Source organism: Ovis canadensis, chromosome 8 (genome assembly GCF_042477335.2).
Source record: "Ovis canadensis isolate MfBH-ARS-UI-01 breed Bighorn chromosome 8, ARS-UI_OviCan_v2, whole genome shotgun sequence".
NCBI classification, from domain to species: domain Eukaryota; kingdom Metazoa; phylum Chordata; class Mammalia; order Artiodactyla; family Bovidae; genus Ovis; species Ovis canadensis.
In genome coordinates this window covers 93,459,437-93,483,724 of record NC_091252.1, presented here as the reverse complement: position 1 = coordinate 93,483,724, position 24,288 = coordinate 93,459,437, and the positions used below count along the sequence as shown (strand labels likewise).

At 47.3% G+C, this 24,288-nt stretch overlaps 1 protein-coding gene across 4 annotated transcripts in view; it reads right to left on the bottom strand.

Moving 5' to 3' along the window:
• ZDHHC14 (zinc finger DHHC-type palmitoyltransferase 14) overlaps positions 1-24,288 on the bottom strand; it is a 289,684-nt gene that overhangs the window by 98,542 nt on the left and 166,854 nt on the right. For 2 of the 4 annotated variants that reach the window (XM_069598801.1, XM_069598803.1), the window contains exon 2: positions 20,192-20,364. In XM_069598801.1, coding sequence (XP_069454902.1) covers positions 20,192-20,364 — 173 coding nt within the window. The remainder of the gene's footprint in view (positions 1-20,191; positions 20,365-24,288) is intronic. The other 2 variants (XM_069598802.1, XM_069598804.1) reach the window with 1 other exon arrangement.

Below are 24,288 nucleotides of genomic sequence, written 5' to 3'. Positions count from 1 at the left end.
TTTTCTCAGTGGCGAGGGAATGAAATTGGGAAGTCTGCAGACGGGGATGTGCCCGGCTCACAAGAGGCACCACAAGCCCTTTGAAGGGTCTGGAGGCTGAAGTTCTTTTTAGAACTAAATTCACAAATGAGAACAACGGAAGTCCTGCCCCTGGAATAAAAATCCGCTTTGATCTCATTCTTCAACCTAACACAACACTGCACATAACCACCCAACCAGGTACCTCCACCAAGCATGAACATCAGCCCTTCGCTGAGGCTCAATTTCTGGCCATTTAGATAAAGACTGTTACGGACTGGATGACCCATGGGAGAAAAGAAGCCCAACACGGCGGAAGCCAAGTTTCTTTCCTCTCCTATCAGAACAGCACCTGCAAACTCCAACAGCCCCGTGGTCCTCTCCCAGAGCCGCTGCCCCCACCAGAGCCTCCCCCCGTTATTGCCACTTGATGGCGCCCTCAGGCTTGTCCCCCTCCAGCTGACATCATCCTTAGGGCACCTCTCTCGGCAGGCTGTGTGTGGGGTTCCCTGGAGGCTCAGCCGTAAAGAATCACCCTGTACCTATGGCTGATTCTTGTTGATGTATGACAGAAAACCACAAAATTCTGTAAAGCAATTCGGTTCGGTTCAGTTCACTCCGTCATGTCCGACTCTTAGAGACCCCATGGACTGCAGCATGCCAGGCCTCCCTGTCCATCACCAACCCCCGGAGCTTGCTCAAACTCATGTCCATTGACTCAGTGATGCCATCCAACCATCTCATCCTCTGTCCTCCCCTTCTCCTCCTGCCCTCAATCTTTCCCAGAATCAGGGTCTTTTCCAATGAGTCAGTTCTTCACATCCAGTGGCCAAAGTACTGGAGTTTCAGCTTCAGCATCAGTCCTTCCAACGAATATTCAGGACTGATTTCCTTTAGGATGGACTGGTTGGATCTCCTTGCAGTCCAAGGGACTCTCAAGAGTCTCCTCCTTTAATTAAATCTTTAAAAAAGAAAAAAAACCCTCCTGTCAAGGCTGGAGACATAAGACAAGTGGGCTCAATCCTTGGGTTGGGAAGACCCCTTGGAGGAGGGCATGGCAACCCACTCCAGTATTCCTGCCTGGAGAATCCCCGTGGACAGAGGAGCCTGGTGGCTATAGTCCATGGGGTGACAAAGAATCAGACATGACTGATGTGACTGAGCACGCATGCCCATGTGGATCTGTACTAGGCCCCACATGTACAGCATCTCATTCAACTGTTTCAATGACCTAACAGACAGGTTCAAGAGGACAGCCCCCGCTACACTGGGCCCCCAGGTTGGAGGGCTGAGCAAAGGGCCCAGACCACATGAATGGAGCTGCCAGGGTCCAGGCTGCCTCCTCCCACCTGCTGTTCCACCACGTGGCCTGTCTCACGGAGCGTCCCTCTGCACCCATGTTCCCCCCAGCAGGCCCAGACTCAGCTCCAGGCCAACCTCCGTCTGCCCCAACCTTCCCTTCTGGTTACCCCCACCTCTGGCTTGCTTCAGCTGCTGCTGCTGTTGCTAAGTCGCCTCAGTCGAGTCCGACTCTGTGCGACCCCATAGACAGCAGCCCACCAGGCTCCCCTGTCCCTGGGATTCTCCATGCAAGAACACTGGAGTGGGTTGCCATTTCCTTCTCCAATGCATCAAAGTGAAAAGTGAAAGAGAAGTTACTCAGTCATGTCTGACTCTTCGTGACCCCATGGACTGCAGCCTACCAGGCTCCTCCGTCCATGGGATTTTCTAGGCAAGAGTACTGGAGTGGGGTGCCATTGCCTTCTCCGGGCTTGCTTTAGCAGCAGAGTCCAAACTCTGCCTCAGCTCAGCTGAGACCCACCTGTGCCCATTCATGGCCTACCCGCCACCCTCTCCCAAGCCCAGGCCTCCCGTCTTTCCTGCTCAAAGCCCCAGCTCCAGAGTTCACCTTCTACCCCTCATCCTGACTCCTAGGCTGATGGATCCGAGCTGTCCGTTTGACTCCTCTTCCCTCGCTTCCTCTACAGTCTGAGCGTCTATTTGACTCTTCCAACACATTCCTGACGTTTTTGTAAACTGGAGTTTTTTTTATTCCTTTCAACCCCCGCTTTGTCCACCTGGGTTCCATCCTGCCTCTTGTTGACAATGCCGGAACCCGGGAAACCACCTGGACTAACCCCTGCCCTGAGCATGGGCTTAGTGTCTGGACGGTGGGGTAAGTCCAGGGCTCTGCCATGTACTGGTTGAGACTTTTGGAGGTGACTCATCCTTTCCATGCCTCAGTTTCTCCGGCTGTAAAACAGGAATAACAACAGCACCTGCCTCCTCGAGGGGCTGAGAGGATGAAGTGAACATCCTTGACACAAGAAGGCAGCGCTCAGCCTACAGCGTGCGCTGCTAGACCGTGAGTCATTTGCATCCTTGCCTGGTTGTTTTCTAGCCTGTTGAATCTGCACCGAGTGGCTGTGACCTGCCTCACACACCAGCCAGATCCGTGAGCTATTGCCCCTACTATTACATACCACTCGTGCTAGCGGAGAAATGTCGTTTGGGTGCCTAGACTGCCCTTTTCAGTCCCTGCTTTCTAAAAGTGTCCCCTTTCTCCTGTTCTCTGCCCACCTCCACCCCCAGGAACATCGCCTGGGGCAGTTCTCATCCCCTTGTCTTTGGAGAGCCAGCTCGGATCTGCTTTCTCCCGACAATCCCCTCCGCCCATTAACTTCTCTTGGTTCCTGGTTCCCTTGAGTCTCACAAATTTAATTTCTCAGTCCAGGGTGATTCTACCACCCAGGGGACAGTGGGCACTGTCAAGAGACACTTCTCTTGTCACGGCTGGGGCAGGGGTGGGGTGGGTAGAGGGGAGGTCGCTGCTGCACAGGATGGCCCCCACCACGAAGAGTCTCTGCCTCAAGCGGTCCACAGTGTGATGACTGTAGACCCTGCATTATGACCACCTGCCTTTGATGACCTTCTTTTTGTTTGTTTGTTTTAAAAAGCCTTCTCACCCAAGAGAGATGCCTCAGGAGAAATCAAACCTGCCAACACCTTGATCTGGGACATCTAGTCTCCAGAACTGTGAAAAAAAAATGCATTTTTTTTTTAAAGCCTTTCAGTGTTTTCAGTGAACTTCCCTGGTGGCTCAGATGGTAAAGCATCTGTCTACAATGTGGGAGACCCGGGTTCAATCCCTGGGTTGGGAAGATCCCTTGGAGGAGGGCATGGCAACCCACGCCAGTATTCCTGCCTGGAGAATCCCCATGGACAGAGGAGCCTAGTAGGCGACAGTCCATGAGGTCGCACAGAGTCGGTCACGACTGAGCGACTTCACTTTCACTTTTTAGTGTTTTCAGCTAGACTTCTTTTGATTCTTCCACAGTACTTAAGATAGTGCTGTGCTTAAAATAGAGGAACTGATAATGATTCATTTTCTAACTAAACAGGCAGCCAGGAATATTTTTCATTAAGTGTCTGGGATATGTCATCACAAGATAAAAAATAGTCACATAAATGTTTGAAGCATCCTGTGCCCATGGAGAGAAAAATGCAGTCATCTCTCTGTCGTCACCGTGCGGAAGTCTGTCCAACGACAAACGGCTTCTTCTCAACCCCAGCCACAGTCACACACATGACCTGTTCTCAACCGCTTTCATTTCTGAGTTCTTCTCTTAGAACTTGACATTTTTGTTGGCATTTGTGCAATAAATATCATATACGACAGCAAAACTTTCTCATCTGCATCTAAGAGAAGATGTGTCTTTCTTTTTTTGCAGAGCAGCAGAGGCGATTCGGAAGGTGTCTCCAGCTAAATCTGATGTCGAGTGGATGAAGGCACAGGTGAACGACATGGAGGGAAATGAAACACCCGGCCACTGTCTCCTGGTCTGCCACAGAGATGATAATGGGGCAGAAGAGACCATCACTTGCTCCCCTGGTGGCAGCACCCATAACTGGCTGAGGGCTTGGATAAAACCACAGGAAGTTTTAGCCTATTTCTGTCCTATTGATTTCTATAGAGCACAAGGAGTAACCCAATCCATTCACTCACTCAAGGACCCTTGGACTTCAAGTTTCCACCCTTAAAGGAAAGTAAAGAGATCTTGTGGAGCACACACTCCAGGTTCTGATGGCATGCAATGTGGCGTTCACCCACTCGGGTTTCCGTTTTCTCTTAGAAAGTGTTAATCTACAGTGTCCATATAAATGGTCTTCACTTCTGACCTTACGTAAGCTAATTTTTTTTTCCTACAGGAGCCTTGGAAGATAAATTCGGATACATGAAAAATGTTAGGGATTTTCTCCTTACCTCCTACTGTGGTGGCAGGAAGAGCCACTGGAGGAGCCCACTGTTCTTCCGGACGGAACCATCTCAAGCCTTCTCTGCCCTCTTTCACGTGACTTGCAGCCTCTGAGTGCTAATGTCCATCACAAATCTGGACTACAGAGCAGCCAGGAGTCTACTCATATTCTTAGGCAACAGATCTTAGCCTCAGAACTCATCAACAAGAAACACAACAGTTGTTCTATCTCTCATAACTTACATTTGAGTTTTCGAGAACACAGGAAGGGAGAGAGATATTACTACCCCTCCTCAAACCAGCTGTAAATCCCTACATTGCAGTCCTAAATTCCAAAGGAGGAGGAAGAAATTTCACTTGGAAAACAACAGTGAGTTGGGTGGGTGATATCAAAATTTCAGAGGGTGATGACTGTGACATAGTTTCATTGACCTTCCCACCCCCACCCCTGCCAAGGTAACATGTCAGCAAAGTTCAACTTTCCCAGAGTATAAAAAAAGTGAAAGTGTCGTGTTGACTCTTTGCGACCCCATGGACTGTAGCCCGCCAGGCTCCTCTGTCCATGGAATTTTCCAGGCCAGAATACTGGAAAGGGTAGCCATTCCCTTTTCCAGGGGATCTGCCCAACCCAGGGATCAAACCTGGGTATCCAGCATAGCAGGCGGATCCTTTACTATCTGAGCCACCAGGAAAGCCCATGGGAGAGCATAAATGACACATGGGCATCTGGCGGGTGAGGGATGAGCACAGACACTACAGAAGGGGCTGCTGACAACTGATCCCTCAGTTAAGTTGGATCCCTAAGTTTAGGGATTCCCTGGTGGCTCAGATGGTAAAGAAATCCTCCTGCAATTCGGGAGACCTGGGTTCGATCCCTGAGTTGGGAAGATCCCCTGGAGAAGGAAATGGCTACCCACTCCAGCATCCTGGCCTGGAGAATCCCCATGGACAGAGGAGCCTGGCGGGCTACAGTCCATGGGGTCATAAAGACTCGGACACGACTGAGCGACTTTCACACTAAGTTTAGACTCAACAGCAGATGTTACCAAGCAACAAGTGGGATGGCTCCCTGGGTTGTTAAAAGAAGAAATAAAAAAGCTCCTCCCAAGAAAACTTCAAGGCAGACCTCTTGCTTTTCTGACCACAGCGTCCGCTGCTCAGCGTGGCGCGTAATCCTTCCGGGACCCGCACCTGTTCATCGGCCTCTCGGTCTCCTCCCAGCTAAGCCCCTGCCCCGCCTCCTCGCCCATCCATTTCCTCTCTTCTCCCGGAGCCTTTGTTTCCTTTTATTCCTCCCTGCCTTTCATGCTGCTCTATACTTGTAATAAGAAAATGCCTCCCACTCCCCAGCACAAAGAGCCTGCCCACTCTTCTGATTAACCTCCTCCTCTGGGGGGATCTCTCTCCTGAAAGGCTGTTCTTACCTCCCTCCTCCTCCTGCCCAGCACACGCACTGGTGCGGCCAGATCCCTGCTCCAGAGCCCATTCTGCCCAAAAGGCCCTGCCTGGAGAAGTGCCTTAGCTTTGCTGTTGCTGCTGCTAAGTTGCTTCACTCATGTCCGACTCTGTGCAACCCCACAGATGGCAGCCCACCAGGCTCCTCTGTCACTGGGATTCTCCAGGCAAAAACACTGGAGTGGGTCACCATTTCCTTCTCCAATGCATGCATGCATGCATGCTAAGTTGCTTCAGTCATGTCTGACTCTGTGCGACCCCATGGACAGCAGCCCACCAGGCTCCTCCGTCCACAGGCTTCTCCAGGCAAGAATACTGGAGTGGGTTGCCATTTCCTCCTCCAGCCTTAGCTTTGACTTCCCTCTAAAACCTAGTGACTAGCTGACTCATTCCTTCACTCTCAAGAGCTACTGTTTCATCATCTTGCTTTATCCTCCCCCAAGCATACCAGTTAAAGTAATAATGATAGTAATATTCCAGTGAGTCACATAAATATCTCGCTTCATAGCAACTACAGTTTACTTGCTGGATTTACATGGGTGTGCATGTAGCTTTGCATTCTAAAATTATTAACAGAATATGTCAACTCCTGTTTAAGTCACTGAATAAGCTTCATAACCTTCTAAAGCATCTAGGTCCCCAGATTTTCATGGTCAAGCAAAGGAGGAAAAAGGGTTTAAGAACCATGGAATAACAATACTAGCATGGAACTTTGCACTTAGTGTATCTATTTTATACGGATCAGAATCAAGGCCCAGAGAAGTTAAAACACTTCTCAGGGTTACATATCAAGTGGAACAGCTGGGGCTCAGTCAACTTAGTGACAGAGCCGGGTCTCATAGTGGTTTGTTGATGATAAAAACATAGAGGAACTTTGAACTCTGCAAAGCACTATCCAAAGAGAAAGTATTTATTGATATGTGTGTTAGTTGCTCAGTTGTGTCCGACTTTTTGTGACCCTATAGACTGTAGCCTGCCAGGCTCCTCTGCCTCTGGGATTCTCCAGGCAAGAACACTGGAGTGGGTTGCCATTTCCTCCTCCAGGGGATCTTCCTGACCCAAGGATCAAACCCAGGTCTCCTGCATTGCAGGCAGATTCTTGACCTTCTGAGCCATTGATACAGTTGTTATTAACAAGTAATATTTTTTTACCTTTTTAAAAATTTTACTTGGAGGCTAATTACTTTACAGTATTGTGGTGGTTTTGCCATACATTCACACGAACCAGCCATGGGTGTACTAGTTGTTATTAACAAGTAATATTAAAGAATGTGAAGCCACCTACTCAGAAAGGCTACAGGGCGGGGTGATCACACTGAATGCTCAAGGTAAATGAAGTTGAGTGAGCCAAACTCCTGAAAATACAATCGCTTGGAGCTTATCAGGAGAGGAAGCAAACGCGGCCTGCTGGAGAGATGGTCATGGGATTGGGCACTGGTCTCAGGGTGGGCGGTGGAAGGCTTTAGGGGGTGGGGCTATTGCGCTTTCTCGTGAATCACCTGCAGACGTCTGCCTTAAACCATAGATTCTGCTTCAGTAGGTGAGCTTGGGGCTGAGGTCCTAGGGGTCTACGCAGCTCCTAGGTGATGTTGATGTTGCTCTTCCATGGACTCACTTTGAGTAGCAAGGATTTAGGGATGCAGTTGCAGAAGCAAAAATGTCAAAGAGGAGATATAGTATCTGGCCGTGGCACCAGGACCTCAGGGCTGGAGTCCCAGGGCTGGAGTCCCGGGTCTGTTGCACTGTGTGAGCATGGGCAGAGTTGTACCTGTCTCTCTCTGGGCTTGGGTTTACTCATCTCGGTAAACCAAGGGAGTTGTTTTGGATGGTTTCCACGATTGCTGAGGTCCCTTTCAGAGGGGGTGTCCTATGACTCAGAGCATTGCAGCACGCCAGGCTACCTGCAGTCAGGGAGGTGGGTTCAGAAGCTCTTGTATTAGAGATCCATGAGTCAGCAGTTTCCTAACTGCTGGGTGGCGGGGCGGGGGTTCTAATTCCCATTAACTCGCTCCAGACCCCTGCTCTTTCCTTCAGCCATAGTCTTGAACCACGTGGTCCCAATTTTCCCATCCCTTTCATGCCACTTGATCCTTCACTTCCCCTCCTTGCAGCATCTGGCTTCCTCTGCTCCCTTGAAGCTGACCTTTTCCTCGCCCTGGTTCTTTCATCATCCTTTCCCCTTTTGTGGCTTCCTATATGAGAAATGATTACAATTACTGTACTTTCTTTTTTAAGTAAAGCATGACAATATTGCTCTATGCCATCACTTTGCTGATTTAAAAAGATTCTCTTTTTTAATGTGGACCATTTTCAAAGTCTCTACTGAATTTGTTACAATACTGTTTCTATTTTATGTTGGTCATGAGGCATGTGGGATCATAGCTCCCTGACCGGGGATCGAACCTGCACCCCCTGCACTGGAAGGCAACGTTTTAACCACTGGGCCACCAGGGAAGTCCCCATTTTGCTGATTTAACACAAACTCTTTAAAGACTGTGACACAGTGAGAGACAGGGGGAGAGAGAGAGATTTGCCCTTATCTGAAATGAAGTGATAGTACTGGTTTTAGGGTGCTCACCAATTCTACAGAAGAGCTTCCAATCTGTACGTATGTGAAAGGGAAAGTAAAGTGAAAGTGTTAGTTGCTCAGTGGTGTCAGACTCTTGGTGACCCCACGAACTGTTCAGTCCGTGGAATTCTCCAGGCCAGAATACTGGAGTGGGTAGCCTTTCCCTTCTCCAGGGGATCTTCCCAACCCAGGGATCGAACTCAGGTCTCCCACACTGCAGCTGGATTCTTTACCAGTCGAGCCACCAGAGAACCCCAACATATGTACATATATATAAGCCAAATCTTCACTGTGTTAAGAGACACCCAATAGATTCAGGATAGGGAATATAGAGGGAGGTCACTAAATTACCTATGGAGATTTAGGAATTTAGGCTCAGTGCAATGGGGGCACGAGAGTGTGATCTCAATGAATTAAATAGCAGCCCCCCCCCAACCTTGCCTCAATTTCCTTTCCTATAAGAAGAAGAAGAAAAAAAAATACCACTTGCCACACACAACAATATCAGGAGGAGATCGAAGACAATTCTGTACAGGGTCTCCACCAGAAGAGAGGATGATAATTCTTCACAACAACCATCACACAGTAAAATGTCCTTACTCACAAACAAGGAAACAGGTTTGCATGAGAAACCAGCCTCAGTTCCAGCATAGTACATTCCCCAAAGTTCGGATTTCTACAGGAAGAAGAAATAACCTAGGCTTCACTGAACATCCTGGATGAAACACACCCATCCTTCCAAAACCTTGGGACAAACAAAATCTCCAGCTCCTTCCTTCCCTCAGAGCCAGAGCCTTCAGAACCTTGTGGTATTTCCTTAAATACCAAGATTCTGAATTGTGACATCTGGTTCCCAGCTCTCCCAGGCTGGGACTTGCTTTTAAAGAGACAATCAGGAATTCTGACATCATAAGCACCCACCGAGTTTCTCACTGCCTTCCCTTCCCCTGGCATGAGTACACACTTGACGATTCTGGCGTTTTCCCCCAAACAAGGAATCTGCTTTTATTACTAGGATGTCATTTTCTTCACAACTCTTCATCTCTTCCTCTTTTGAAAGCCGTTTCAGATGCAGTAGGGCACCCTGCCCCCTCTTCCCATAAGTCCTCCACCAGCAGCAGGGAACGTCTAGACTTCAGCGAGGCAGCTCCAACAGGCTGTCCGATTGTCCAGTGTTTCCCTGTAGTCCTTCTTCTCCTCCCACTTGGGCTCAGGATGTGAGACCGGGGCCCACTAGCCACAGTGGGCTAGACACAGCTCTTTATTTCTGAGCCGCGGCAATGATGGGGAGACCCAGCCAATGGGGACAGGGAAGTTGGAGGGCCAGATGATACTGACAATCTGGGGGAGAGAGAACGTAACTTACAGAGAAGGGATGTGCTACCCACTCCAGGTGTCCCAGAAATCTCCCCTCAGGCCAGCAGGTGGACAGTAGCAAGCAGGGGTTAAGGGCATAGGGTGTCACGGCAGATGAACCTGCATTTGACTCCCAGCTCTGGTGGCTCACACAGTGAAGAATCTGCCTGCAATGCAAGAGCCCCGGGTTCAATCCCTGGGTCGTAAAGGTCCCCTGGAGAAGGGAATGGCAACCCACTCCAGTATTCTTGCCTGGGAAATCCCATGGACAGAGGAGCCTGATGGGTTACAGTCCATGGGGTCGCAAAGAGTTGGACATGACTGAGCGACTAACACTTAAGGTATGGTCAAACGATCTTCAGCAAATGACCTTCTTTTCTGAGTACCGGCTTTCTCCCACATAAAATAGGAACATGAATAGTATCTAAACATTATGGAGTTGTGAGTCTTAAATGAGATCATACATACAAAGAGCTTAGCATAATGCCTGGCACAAGAGAGAAACTTAATGAAAATAGCTATTAATACTATCCTACCTGACATCACAGACCAATAAGCCAATTGCTTCACAGGACAGAGCAGAGACTATTTTATTTCAGTGGACACAGGTGAATGCTGAGGTTGGTACTTAAAAGAGAGTCCGACAGCTATTGAAGTAGTATCGTAACCCTGGCACAAACAGGGCAGAAAGCAGGTGGCAGGGGGCAGGGAATAGCAAAGGCAGGAAGGACCCCCACAGAGGCAGGTGCAGTTCAGTTCTGGGCAGAGTTCTTGGTTTGGCAGAATGCTCCTGAGGTCCTGAAATGACCACACTGCAAATAAGAGTTACACAAAGGATAAACTGTGGTAATTTTGGAGGTGAGACTGTTTGCTACCCTATGGACCGTAGCCCGCCAGGCTCCTCTATCCACGGGATTTCCCAGGCAAGGATACTGGACTGGGTCACCAGTTCCTCCTCCAGGGAGGGGATCTTCCTGGCCCAGGGATCAAACACATGTCTCCGGCATCAGCAGGCAGATTCTTTACTACTGAGCCACCAGGGACGCCTTGGACGTGAGGAGGGAGATGCAAGTAACCTAGGGGGTGGGATAGGGTTGGAGGTGGGAAGGAAGTTCAAGAGGGAGGGGACACACATACACACCTATGGCCGATTCACGTTGATGTATGGCAGAAACCAACACAACACTGTAAAACGTTTATCCTCCAGTTAAAAAGAAACAAACTGAAGGAACTGGAGAAACGATCAGAAAATGTCACCTTCTGAAAAGAAAACTGGCAAAACCAGTTGCAGCAACCCTTTTTGATGCCCTTTTTTTCTTGCGTGTTCGAGGCTGGCTGTCTAGCATGCAGCACACAGAGCGCCTGCAAAGTCTGTGGGAGAGGCCGTCACAGACTAATCACCACTAAGAGACTCATTCATTATAAGGCAAAACAATAAATGAAACCATCAACTTAAAAAGCGATTTTATGGTGAATATTACCAGTAGAAATAACTAACATGAAAATAAACCAATCATGGCTTAAAAATTTCACATAGTAAAAAACTAAAGCACAGGGAAAATCTGTCATATTGGAATAATAGTTCTATAACAAAATTCATAATGGCAACTTTCATAATATAAAAACCAATCAATAAAAAATCTTAGTTATAAATTTTATGCAGAAATCACTCCAATAAAAAGAATTTTGGCAGAATAAAAATTGCCAAAATGGGAAAAATTGGAAATAGTGTAGGTTTACAATAGAGAATATTGATTAAGGTCTTAAACTGGCTTAAGAATGTCCTCCTCAGAAAGTATTTTCTTCAATGAAAATCCACCAGTGTTATTTAAATTCCAGTTATTGGGTTGGCCTCAAAGTTTGTTCAGATTGTTCTGTAAGAGGTAATGGAAACCCAAGTGAACTTTCTGAAGAACTAAATAAAATGTTTCCACACTTAAACACAGGGCTTCCCTGGTGGCTCAGATGGTAAAGATTCCACCTGCAAAGCAGGAGACCTGGGTTCGATCCCAGGGTGGGGAAGATCCCCTGGAGGAGGGCATGGCAACCCACTCCAGTATTCTTGCCTGGAGAATCCTATGGACAGAGGAGCCTGGCAGGCTACAGTCCATGGGGTCGCAAAGAGTTAAAATGTCTTTGGAAAAAAAAACTAGCAAGTCAAATAGATGGTGAACATATCTTGTTTCCCAGGAACACTTCCCAGGAACCGCGCTCCCTGGGATGGTATAGACCCAGGCTGCTGACAAGGCCAGTGCCTCCCCAGGGGCAAGATGCTGCCTGCCTGCTTCCTAGACGGCTCCTCCAGACGACTCCTGGCCCCAAGGGTACTTTAGGAGGAAATGAAAGACAGACTCCTGTCTTGGAAAAGGTGACTGGTTCTGTGTACTACAAGGAAAACTCTTGGATGATGAGAATTTGACCAACAGTGTTGAAGAGTGAGAGAGAGAAAGAAGAGGAAGGAAGGAGGGGGAGGAGGAGGGAAGAGGAGAGGGGAGGAAGGAGGGAAGAAAGGGGAGGAGGGAGGGAAGAAAGGGGAGGAGGGAGGGGAGGGGGAGGAGGAGGGAAGAGGAGAGAGGGGAGGAGGGAGGGAAGAAAGGGGAGGAGGGAGGGGAGGGGGAGGAGGAGGGAAGAGGAGAGAGGGGAGGAGGGAGGGAAGAAAGGGGAGGAGGGAGGGGAGGGGGAGGAGGAGGGAGGAGGGAAGAAAGGGGAGGAGGAGGGGGAAGGAGGGAGGAGGAGGATAGAAAGGGAAGGAGGTAGGGGAGGAAGAGAGGAGGGAAGAGACAGGAGGGGGGAGGAGGAGAAGAGAGGATGGGGGAGGAGGAAGGAAGAAAAGGGAGGAGGAGGGAGGAGGGGGAGGAGGGAGGGGGAGAGGAGGGGGGAGGAGGAGGGAGAGGAGGGGGAAAAGAGAGGGAAGGAGGGGAGGGAAAGAGACTCAGGGAGTCAGAATAGATAGAAGGGAGGCACGTAGATGGGTGCTGCCCAGCAGACATTCTAGCCGCCCAGTCAAAGGTTCAGAGTGGAGGCAATAAATCTTAAGATTCTACCGCAGCCCAGGTGATTTTAAAGGCCAACCAGCTTCCTTTGATCTCATTCCACCCTCAGCAAGCCGCCATGAGGTCACTTGCTGATGTCAGGGTTACCGTGACACAGGGCGAGAGTTACCTCAATAACTAGCCTCGTTTTTGGAGCCCAACGGGAGGACTGCACGTTTGAGTTCACGACTGCCTCCCCTGATCCTCAGGATGCTGGAGGGGATGGGGCGAGATGCACACAGAACGGAAGACGGGAGGGAGAGCAGCCCTTTCCCCCATTTTGAATCCCTGGAAAGGTAATTGAAGTGAAAAGCTTGGAGCCTGTGCATGTGGTATCATCATTTTTTTCTAGCCCCCAAATCAGTTGCTTAGTATATGATCAATCCTGAGTGGAATGAAAGAGCAGTTTCCCAAACTGTAAAGCTGCCAAGCAGGACTTCAATGACCCCACTGCCTGGACCCCTTCACTGTCTTTTCAGTGACAGCATGAGTTATTTATTGGGAAAGCTCTTTCAGAAGAAAGAAGCGTAAGGCGTTTCCAGACTTGGAACAGACAGACACACAGTCTCTGCCTTGCCACCCACTCCCCTCCAGAAATCTGAGGACGGGAACGTTGTTCAGATTCTTGGCAAATCAATCAGTTCCTCAGATGGCTGGTTTCAAGGGACTATTCTGGGCTTCTACACTCAGAGGAATACAATGGATAATTGGAATTAATAGCTCTAATAATAAAAAGTTTCCAAATCTCGTGTTTTGCTTCTTTAGAGAGCATGAAATAAACGTGCTAAGATTTCATTGAAACATTATCTTATTTTCCACAGCCAAGTGATATATGGGAGGAATGCTTATAAAGCATTAGACTAGCTCTGCTGTTTATTTCCATCACAAAGCAGGTCGTTTTTTTACGAGAATCTATGTTTGTAGAAGGTGATGAGAGATCCGACTGGGGAAAGAGGAGAATTTTTCTTAAAAGATTCTAGCATTTAATGAGCCAATCCTGACAAGAACCTCACAGGCTATGGGTTCTTATTCCCATGTTAAGGGGCTTCCCAGGTGGCGCTACTGGTAAAGAACCTGCCTGCCAATGCAGGAGACATAAGAGACATGGATTTGATCCCTGGGTCAGAAAGATTCCCTGGAGAAGGGAATGGCAACCCACTCCAGTATTCTTGTATGGAGAATTCCATGGACAGAGGAGCCTGGTGGGCTACAGTTCATGGGGTAGCAAAGAGTCGGACTCGACTGAGCAACTAACATTTAACATTTCCATGTTAAAGTTAAGAATATGGTAGGATGAGGTTTAAAAAGTGTACAGCTAGCCTTAAGTCACACACCCAGAGGATGGGAGAGCCTTCTTCCTTTTCCTCCACCCTCCTCCTCCTCTCTCCTTTCCTCTCTTCTTCCCTTTTATTTTAGACAGCCTTATTGCAGTATAAGCTACCTTACACAACAGTTATCCACTGTAAGTGTACAATACAATAATCATTAGTCAATTTATTAGATTATGCAACCATCACCACAATCCAGTTTTGGACCATTTTCATCCTCCCCTGACAAATTCTCTCAACAAGTCCGTGTGTGGTCAGCCCTCAGTCCTATCCCCAGCCCAGGCAATCCTTGATCTGCTGTCTCTAAAAGTTTGCCCTTTCTGGACACTTCATCTAACTGGAATCACAAAATCTACAGTCTTCGGATTTGGTTTCTTTCACTTACTGTCATAGTATTTTTAAGGTTTATCCAAGTCGGAGCCTGTGTCGACACTTTGCTCTATTTCACTGCTTAATAATATCCTATTATGTGGACTGACCACATATTGCTCATCAGTTTACCCGCCAACGGACATTTGGGTTATTTCCAGGTTTAGGCTACTAGATAAAATGCGCATACAAGGACACGTGTTTCATTTCTCTTGGATATATATGTAGGATAGAACTGCTGGGTCATATGGTGACTTTAACTTCTTGAGGGATTTTGAGGAAGTATTTTCCAAAGTGGTGGCACCATTTTACACCCCCACCTGTAATGCATGAGGGTTCCAATTTCTCCATATCCTCACCAACAGCGGCAGTCTCTCTTGGTTGGAACCATTTTAGAGGGTGTCAAGTGGTATATCTTTGTGGCTTTGATTCGCATTTCCCTCATAATTAAAGATGCTGAGGATCTTTTCATGGGCTTATTGTTCATCCACACATCTCCTTTGGCAAAATGTCTGTTGGATTCTTTACCCACTTGTATCTGGGTTGTTTGTCTCCTTATTATGTTGTAAGAGATCTTAATATGTTCTAGATATAGTATAAGATATTTTATCAGATATAGGATTCATGACTATTTTCTCCCAATCTGTATGTAGCTTGTCTTTTCATTTTCTTAATGGTAGCTTTTGAAACACAAAAGTTTCTAATTTGGTGAAATTCAACCTATCACCTTTTGGAAATTATAGATCCTGCTTTTGGTGTCCTATCTAAGCACTCTGCCTAATACAAGGTCAGGCAAATTTCCTCTACATTTCCTTCAGAAGTTTATCATTTTAGCTCTTATATTTAGGTCTATGATCCATTTCAAATTAAAATTTTGTGTATAACATAAAGGAAGGACTCAAATTAATCCTTGGATTCAAATGAATCCAAATATGGCTAAGCAGTTTCTTAACTTGCTATGTGGTGTGTTGGTTTTTTTTTTTTTTCAGATTTTTTTTTCTTGAGTTTTTTTTTTTTTTGGTAACTGTGGCTTTCTAAGAATTTGTCCATTCATCTAAACTGTCTAAATTTGTAGCATAAAATCAAAATCCTCTTAATTTTTGTAGGTTTAATGGTGACACCTCTGCTTTTTATCCCTAATTTTGGTAACTCGTATCTTCTCTCTTGCTCCTTGTCTTCTTTTTGGAGTGGGGAGTCAGGGAAGTATAGCTGAAGTTTTGTCAATTTTGTTGATCTTCTCAAAGGACTAATTTTGGGGCTCACTGATTTCCTCTGTTGATTTGTGTGTTCTGTTTCACTGATTTCTACTCTCAGCTTTACCATTTCCTTCCTACTAATTGCTTTGAGCTTGGTTTGCTCTGCCTTTTCTAGTTCTTAAGGTGGAAGTTTCCATTTCTAGGTTTTTTTCCATGCATGCGTCATGCCAAGTCACCTCAGTTGTGTCCAACTCTTTGTGACCCCGTTGACTGTAACCTGCTAAGCTCCTCTGTCCATGGGATTCTCCAGGAGAGAATACTGGAGTGGGTGGTCATTTCCTCTTCCATGGGATCTTTCCGACCTGGGGACTGAACCCAAGTCTCTTACATCTCCGGCTCTGGCAGGCGGGTTCTTTACCACTAGCACCACCTGGAAATTCATATGCTCCACTTCGAACAGAGTCAGCCCCTCAGACAAGGACACCGCAGGGCGCATGGTGTCCACATAGAGCTTCCTCACCTTCGGAACGCAGGCTGGGGATGACAGCGGTCCCAGAGGGACTGTCACTGACTCCCACTGTTCTGCCCCAAAGTTCATCAGTTTTTCATGAATACCTGCTCCTTAATACAGCTGGGTTCTAGAGCCATGAAATGACTATTTCTGACTACTTTGTCTCATCTTATCTATAATGTTTCATCTAATTGCCTTTGGGGAAGGACGTATCGGGCTACTAATTTCTGCCACTCCAAAGCTCTGTCTCTGAAGCTCCTTTCCTCTCCTTCACAGGAAACGAAATCTGGTTTCATCTCTCACACAATCTGTGTTTCTGGGGGGAAGGGGCATGCAGCCAGAGCTGGGTTTTAAAAATGGCTTATGTGGAAAAGTATGTTGAAAAATACTGCTCTGAGGTTATCAACTTTAAGAAAACGAAACAACAAGAAAATTGCATTTTAATGAATCATTCAACTTCTTCAATATTAATAATGGAAACGCAATGCCTCTTAGAATCTGCATTTATAATAGAGAATTCCAATGGCACTCTTATATTATCCGCTTTGTAAGAAAGGCAAAAAAAAAAAAAAAAAAAATCCTGATCTTGCTGCTTCTTCAGATGCTCCCAGCACTAATGGGGAGAGGGGAGAGAAAACAGGATCACAGCAGGAAAATGGTTAACAGCCAGTGTAGGAACTGGGCTCTCTGCCTACTGCACCAGTAGGAGTTTTAAGCTCATGCAGAAGTGACGTGGGCATAGACTATGCACTGTCTACAGGCTCCAGCCTAGTCCCTGCAGGAAACTGGGCCCTGGCCTCTTTCTCTTCCTTATGACATGAACTAAAGAACTACGACTGAGATCCAAGGGACCTGGGTTGAAGAGTCTGGCTCTGCTATCTTCTTCCATCTAATCCCTTGGGGTTTTCTTATTTGTAAAATGGGTGCAATGATAAAGTCTTCCTCACAAAATTGCTGGGATGTGATCAAATTCAATGATCGTCATGGGTGGCCTTTACAAATTATTGATGAGCTATATAAATGCAGCCTCTTCATGAGGGTGAAAAAGGAGAGTGAAAAAGCTGGCCTGAAATTCAACATTACAAAAACTAAGATCATGGCACCCACTCCCATCATGTCATGGCAAATATTAATAGAAGTGGAAAAAGTGGAAGCAGTGACAGATTTTATCTTCTTGGGCTCCAAAGGCTTTCAGTTCAGTTCAGTTCAGTTCAGTTCAGTTCAGTGACTCAGTCATGTCCGACTCTTTGCGACCCCATGAATCGCAGCACGGCAGGCCTCCCTGTCCGTCACCAACTCCCAGAGTTCACTCAGACTCACGTCCATCGAGTCCGTGATGCCATCCAGCCATCTCATCCTCTGTCGTCCCCTTCTCCTCCTGCCCCCAACCCCTCCCAGCATCAGAGTCTTTTCCAATGGGTCAACTCTTCACATGAGGTGGCCAAAATACTGCAGTTTCAGCTTCAGCATCATTCCCTCCAAATAAATCCCAGGACTGATCTTTAGGATGGACTGGTTGGATCTCCTTGCAGTACAAGGGACTCTCAAGAGTCTTCTCCAACACCACAGTTCAAAAGAATCAATTCTTTGGCAGTCAGCTTTCTTCACAGTCCAACTCTCACATCCATACATGACCACAGGAAAAACCATAGCCTTGACTTGCTTTTGAATATGCTATCTAGGTTGGTCATAACTTTTCTTCCAAGGAGTAAGCGTCTTTTAATTTCATGGCTGCAGTCACCATCTGCAGTGATTTTGGAGCCCAAAAAGATAAAGTCTGACACTGTTTCCATTGTTTCCCCATCTATTTGCTATGAAGTGATGGGACCAGATGCCATGATCTCATTTTCTGAATGTTGAGCTTTAAGCCAACTTTTTCACTCTCCACTTTCATCAAGAGGCTTTTTAGTTCCTCTTCACTTTCTGCCATAAGGGTGGTGTCATCTGCATATCTGAGCTTATTGATATTTCTCCTGGCAATCTTGATTCCAGCTTATGCTTCTTCCAGCCCAGCGTTTCTCATGATGTACTCTGCATAGAAGTTAAATAAGCAGGGTGACAATATACAGCCTTGACGTACTCCTTTTCCTATTTGGAACCAGCCTGTTGTTCCATGTCCAGTTCTAACTGTTGCTTCCTGACCTGCATGTAGGTTTCTCAAGAGGCAGGTCAGGTGGTCTGGTATTCCCATCTCTTTCAGAATTGTCCAGTTTATTGTGATCCACACAGTCAAAGGCCTTGGCATAGTCAATAAAGCAGAAATAGATGTTTTTCTGGACCTCTCTTGCTTTTTCGATGATCCAGCGGATGTTGGCAATTTGATCTCTGTTTCTTCTGCCTTTTCTAAAACCAGCTTGAACATCTGGAAGTTCACGGTTCACGTATTGCTGAAGCCTGGCTTGGAGAATTTTGAGCATTACTTTACTAGCATGTGAGATGAGTGCAATTGTGTGGTAGTTTGAGCATTCTTTGGCATTGCCTTTCTTTGGGATTGGAATGAAAACTGACCTTTTCCAGTCCTGTGGCCACTTCTGAGTTTTCCAAATTTGCTGCTCCGTGTCTGAGGTCAGGGGTGGCGGCCAAGAGTGCCAGGCTGCGACAGTGCAGGAGCAGCCGAGAGGAGATACCCCCGCCCGAGGCCAGGGGCGGCGGCCAGGAGGAGCGACCCCACGTCCAAGGAGTGGTGGCTGCGCGGGCACAGGAGGGCTGAGAGGAGCTATTCCACATTCAAGGTCGGGAGGGGTGGCGGTGAGGAGATACCCCTCATTCAAGGTAAGGAGCAGCAGCTGCGCTTTGCTGGAGCAGCCATGAAGAGATACCCCACATACAAGGTAAGAGAAACCCAAGTAAGATGGTAGGTGTTGCAAGAGGGCAGACAAACTGAAACCATAATCACAGAAAGTTTTAACTCAATGAAACTAAGCCATGCCCTGTGGGGCCACCTAAGATGGGGCGGGGTGGGGGGGCATGGTAGAGAGGTCTGACACAGTGTGGTCCACTGGAGAAGGGAATGGCAAACCAAAGGCTTTACACTATAGATTATTGCCCTGTGTTCAAATCTCAATATGTGGTGGCTAAGAGATTGTCTCCCTACTTCCCTACCTCAGGACACAAGAAGGCTGCAGCCCAGCAGACAACTCACACACACTCCCATTATTGACCCCTTTACTGCTCCCCTCCCAGGGATGAAGGATGAAGGCAGATGCTCAGAGAAGGACATGACTGTACTTCAGCATCTGGGGAAGTGAACCAAAGCAGGCACTGTTTTTCAAGACTCACACTTGTACCTCTTTATACAGTGGAAAGTGAGGGTCTTTCAGCCGAGTGGGCTGGGAAGGGAAGCCCACTGGGAGAGAACTATTTCTGTCAAATGATTTTTCATACCTATCCTTCACATTCACACTGAGACACCACAGTACCACTGCCATGCTTGTGAAATGATTGTTGCACCACGGCAAAGCTATACATTCACAAAGGCAAACTTTTAAGAGCAAGCGGGAGCTCTCTTTTTAATTAAAAAAGAGATTTTAAGGGTTCTTTGTATGAGGGATAGGGATTGGTTTTTTAATATTTTTAAAATGGATTGCGGTAAGTTTTTAATCCCAGGCTTTCCAATATCTAAGGAAAAATAAAGCCATTCATCTCAATATATATCAGAAACATATTATCTTTGTCAAACCTTAATAAAGAAATGCTGGAGCCTAGGCTGGATAAATAGGACAGAGTCTAAGGTGTAACCTTTCCTGATTGATATTTTAGAAAGCAGAGGAAAGAGCAGCCACCGAGAACCACAGCTTTCACAGCAGTGCCCTCGCAGGCCCCTTCTCAGAGCGGACTCAGACACCCGGATTCCAGAGAGCCTGGCTGGTGGCGGCCTGCCTGCCAGTACCACCAGCCCACCTCCAGCGCACCAGTCTGTCGGCCTTACCTCCAACCACTTTCCATCCCACCTCCTACTCAGGTCATCCTCGGGCCAAGTGAATGAAGACATCGGGACTCCTCCCTAGGGACTCAGCCCTTCCTCCAAGGGCTCCTCGCCCGTCCTCCCGCACTGGGGCTGAGCACAGGTGGGTAGTGACCACAGACAGGCTAAGGGCGGACCTTCAGGGTTACCTATTTGCCTTTCCAGGTCGGCGGCTTCATCAGGCGTGGCTCGCGGAAGAACGCCGGGGTCACTGAAGCTGGTGCGCAGCAGGGTCCCCATCACAAAGAAGAACAAAATGCCACCGACCACCGGGATGGCAGGAGTGATTTTCACTGCTAGGTACGGGCAGCTGCCAACAGGTGGGGGAAGCAGGAAGGGAGGGGAGAAAGAAAAGAAATACAATGTCAGTAATAACAGTAAGCAGTCTGTGTTTTCCAAGAACCTACAGGCTTTTTTTTTTTCTTTGGAGAAGCAAAATTGATTTCCATTAAAAATTCATCTGTGTTAAATATCTACATTTGAGGAGGTCTGCAGTTCTCTCTCATGGACAGTTTAACCCTCCCTTCTTAGCTAAGATAAACCTTGGCTGCTTGGAAAAACACTGGCAGAAAAATGAAAATAATCCTGCTTGTATAATTGATGTAAGATGCACAGAGCTTGCACCCTTTGTGTTGGGAACACAGCACATGAATTACATGATTCTCCACCCAGTCCTGGAATCATATTAACACAGGAGACACTGGCTTAGAACCAGTTTTCATTAGACCCGGCCTTTCCTCCCTGGGTCAGGCAGCTCAGGGCACAGAACGCAGAGAACTGCAAGCCACCCTCAAAAGGCAAGAAAGTGTTTTTTTTTCAATATTTTGGACCTAATCTATCCAAAAGAGGTTAATGAGATATGGGAACATACTGGTGGACCAGTTTCCCAAAAGGACTAAAAGGATGTAGGCAGGCAGAAAGCTATGACCAACCTAGACAGCATATTAAAAAGCAGAGACATTGCTTTGCTAACAAAGGTCCATCTAGTCAAAGTTATGGTTTTTCCGGTAGTCATGTATGGAGGTGAGAGTTGGATTGTGAAGAAAGCTGAGCGCCGGAGAATCGATGCTTTTGAACTGTGGTGTTGGAGAAGACTCTTGAGAGTCCCCTGGACTGCAAGGAGATCCAACCAGTCCATCCTAAAGGAGATCAGTCCTGGATGTTCATTGGTAGGACTGATGTTGAAGCTGAAACTCCAATACTTTGGCCATCTGATTTGAAGAACTAACTCATTGGAAAAGACCCTGATGCTGGGAAAGATTGAAAATAGGAGAAGGGGATGACAGAGTATGAGATGGTTGGATGGCATCACCAACTCAATGGACATGAGTTTGGGTAAACTACAGGAGTTGGTGATGGACAAGGGAGGACTGGTGAGCTGCAGTCCATAGGGTCACAGAGTCAGACACAACTGAGCGAATGAACTGAACTGAACGTGCACTTCCAGAAGAAGATGAGCTACCAACGGATAAACACGGCCCAAGTTGACTCTCAAACCCCCTTCACTGTCCCCAGTGAATGCACTGACACGCGGCAGGGTCTTGATGAGTCGGGGAGAGGTGCCCTTGCGACAGACGGACATCTATGCCAGCCGGCTCCGGGGACCCAGGAGCCAAGGCAGCTTTAAGCACTGCCCTGACCCACCGTCATTGCCCCCTCACTCTGCAGAGGTGGTGAGAGGCAGAGTGAAGACCAGCCTGGTGCCTGGAGCCCAGTGAAGGATGGGCCCCGCAGGGACCACGGTCAGTCTGTTGTCACATTTAGGGACATGGTGGGCATCAAGGAACACCTCATGGACTCACAGAGTCATAACGCCCAGAGCGCAAAGTAACACCCAGAGTGCAAAATAACGCCCAGAGCGCAAAGTAACGCCCAGAGTGCAAAGTGCCTCCCAGATGGTCTGCCTCACCAGGGGAGGATCCTCAGACACTCAACCCCAAACAAAGAGAGGGAGCTGGAAGAGAAAGGGTTGGAAAGCTTTGCTTAAGAGATGAGCAGGGGGCTCAGTCCTGCAGAATTGTCATCAAATGACCATCTTCCCTTCAGATATTAAATATAAAGTGACAATCATTTAATACTGCACTGAAACCTTCACACAGGACTGTGGCCCAGCTCTGGGATATGGTGCAGTGCTGCGGGCTACAGAAATAAACACCTTCTCAGGGCACGTCCATTAAAGTAAATGAGGACTCCGACATGGAATGTCTGTGAAGAGCTGGTGATAAATATCAACTGCTGCAAGGCTATTGATTAAATCTCTGACTGTGATGTCAATCAAGTTAATAGCAAGGAACTCAGGCTCTAAAGATCATTAAAAAGCATTTGTGTCATAAAATATGGCATTATCTTTGTTCCTCTTACTGTCATATAAAAAGCCACCTGAAGTTGTATTAAGCCTTGAAAATGTGCTGCTACTGCTGCTGCTAAGTCGCTTCAGTCGTGTCCGACTCTGTGCGACCCCATAGACAGCAGCCCACCAGGCTGCTGATAGTGTACCACAATCAGAAATCAACACAGTTCAGGGAGGGGAGTTTGGGGGAGAAAGGATACATGTACATGCATGGCTGAGTCCCTTCACTGTTCACCTGAAACTACCACAAGATTATTAATTGGCTATCCAGCAATATAAAATAAAAGGATTGTTTTAGAAAAGAAATAAACACAATACGTAACTGAAGGCATAAAACTGACCCTGATACTAATACATTTTGGTTTATATAGATTAGTCAAAAATGTTTTTAGTCTAAAGAACCTACTCTAGGTGTACCTCTTTTTTTTTAATAAAATGGTTAGAAAAATGATCAGTTGTGTTGAGAGAATTTTTCTAGAATTTAAATTCAGAATTCAACAGACGAATGGCTGTTTGAATAAGGGCAGAGAACACAACAGGCCAGCTTTCTCCTCTTCTCATTATTGATGAGTTTGAATAAGAAGCAACTGGAACAGTTGTTCAGCAGCTGCAGCCGGGTCATAGCTGGACAACGTGACCTGGATGACCAGTCCACAGGATGGGACCCACCTTGAGCTCCATTGGCCTCTCCCAGGATGGAGACCTGGGTGCTGTTGGAACCCTCCCGTGAAGGAGATTTAGTGGATCTTCAGTGTTTTCGTTTTTCCCTTTTGGTTCTGAAATGTAACTTGGTTGACCTCAGAGGTTGCCTGCTCATAGTCGTAAAGGTATGCCTTCCCAGAGCAAGATGTCATTAACGAGTAAGTCACGTCAAAGTCAAAACGTTAAGTCGCTTTGCGACCCTGTGGACTGTAGCCTGCCAGGCTCCTCTGTCCATGGGATTTTCCAAGCCAGAATACTGGAGTGGGTTGCCATTTCCTCCTCCAGAGGCTCTTACCAACCCAGGGATCGAACCCAGGTGTCCTGCACTGAGGTAGATTTCTTACCCTGAGCCACCAGGGAAGCCCTGTTAGTGAGTAAGACATGTCCTAAATGGTTTCTCGTTGTCCCAAGTGCACTGGACGCAGGGCCACCCAGCCACGTCTCCAGGTTGATGACTCTGGAGGCCTCCCGTTGTCTCCACCTTCCCAGACAGGGGCCCGTGACCCAGCCCTGGGGTCTGGAGCACCCCCACCCCCATCTCACCTTGTTAAAGCCTCCCCAACTTTCAAGTTTCCATAAAGACCTGGTGACAAGATTTTCTTGGCTCACCCCCAAGCCAAAGAGCTGGTTTCTTTTTCTAAACTTCCCTGGTATCTTTGTTTGCTGCTCTCGATGGTACTTGTGGCTGTTTGTGGACATGCCTCATGAACCTCACTGGACTGGAAGTCCCTGGTTACCATGTGCCCTTCATAGCACCGGGCATGACGCCTCACGTAGGGTAGGTATTTGTTAAGTATTTGTTGAGTAGTTGAATGAATGGGACCTAGTCACTGAATTTTACAGTAATAGAGGAAACTACAGGGAAGTCAAGTCAGCCATACCATCAAGATCACAATGTACTCTGTCCAGAACTTGCTTCTCTCTCTTCTAAGCTTGTTAGAACCTCCTTCAAACGGGTGCTAAGGATCTGTCCTATCTAGGATGCTTCTGCCCATGAGAAAAGGCAAGACTGCACCTGAGCTGAGTGTGTGCAACACTCTCTAAAGTTCTAGCAGATGAAACACCATATGTTCACAGCAGGCGCTCTCTGTATTTCAAAGGACAATGTTCGGTTACTCACTGGAGTCTTGGGCATGGGTTTGTATAAAAGAATTCAGATCCCCAAGCAAACAAGGAGATCAG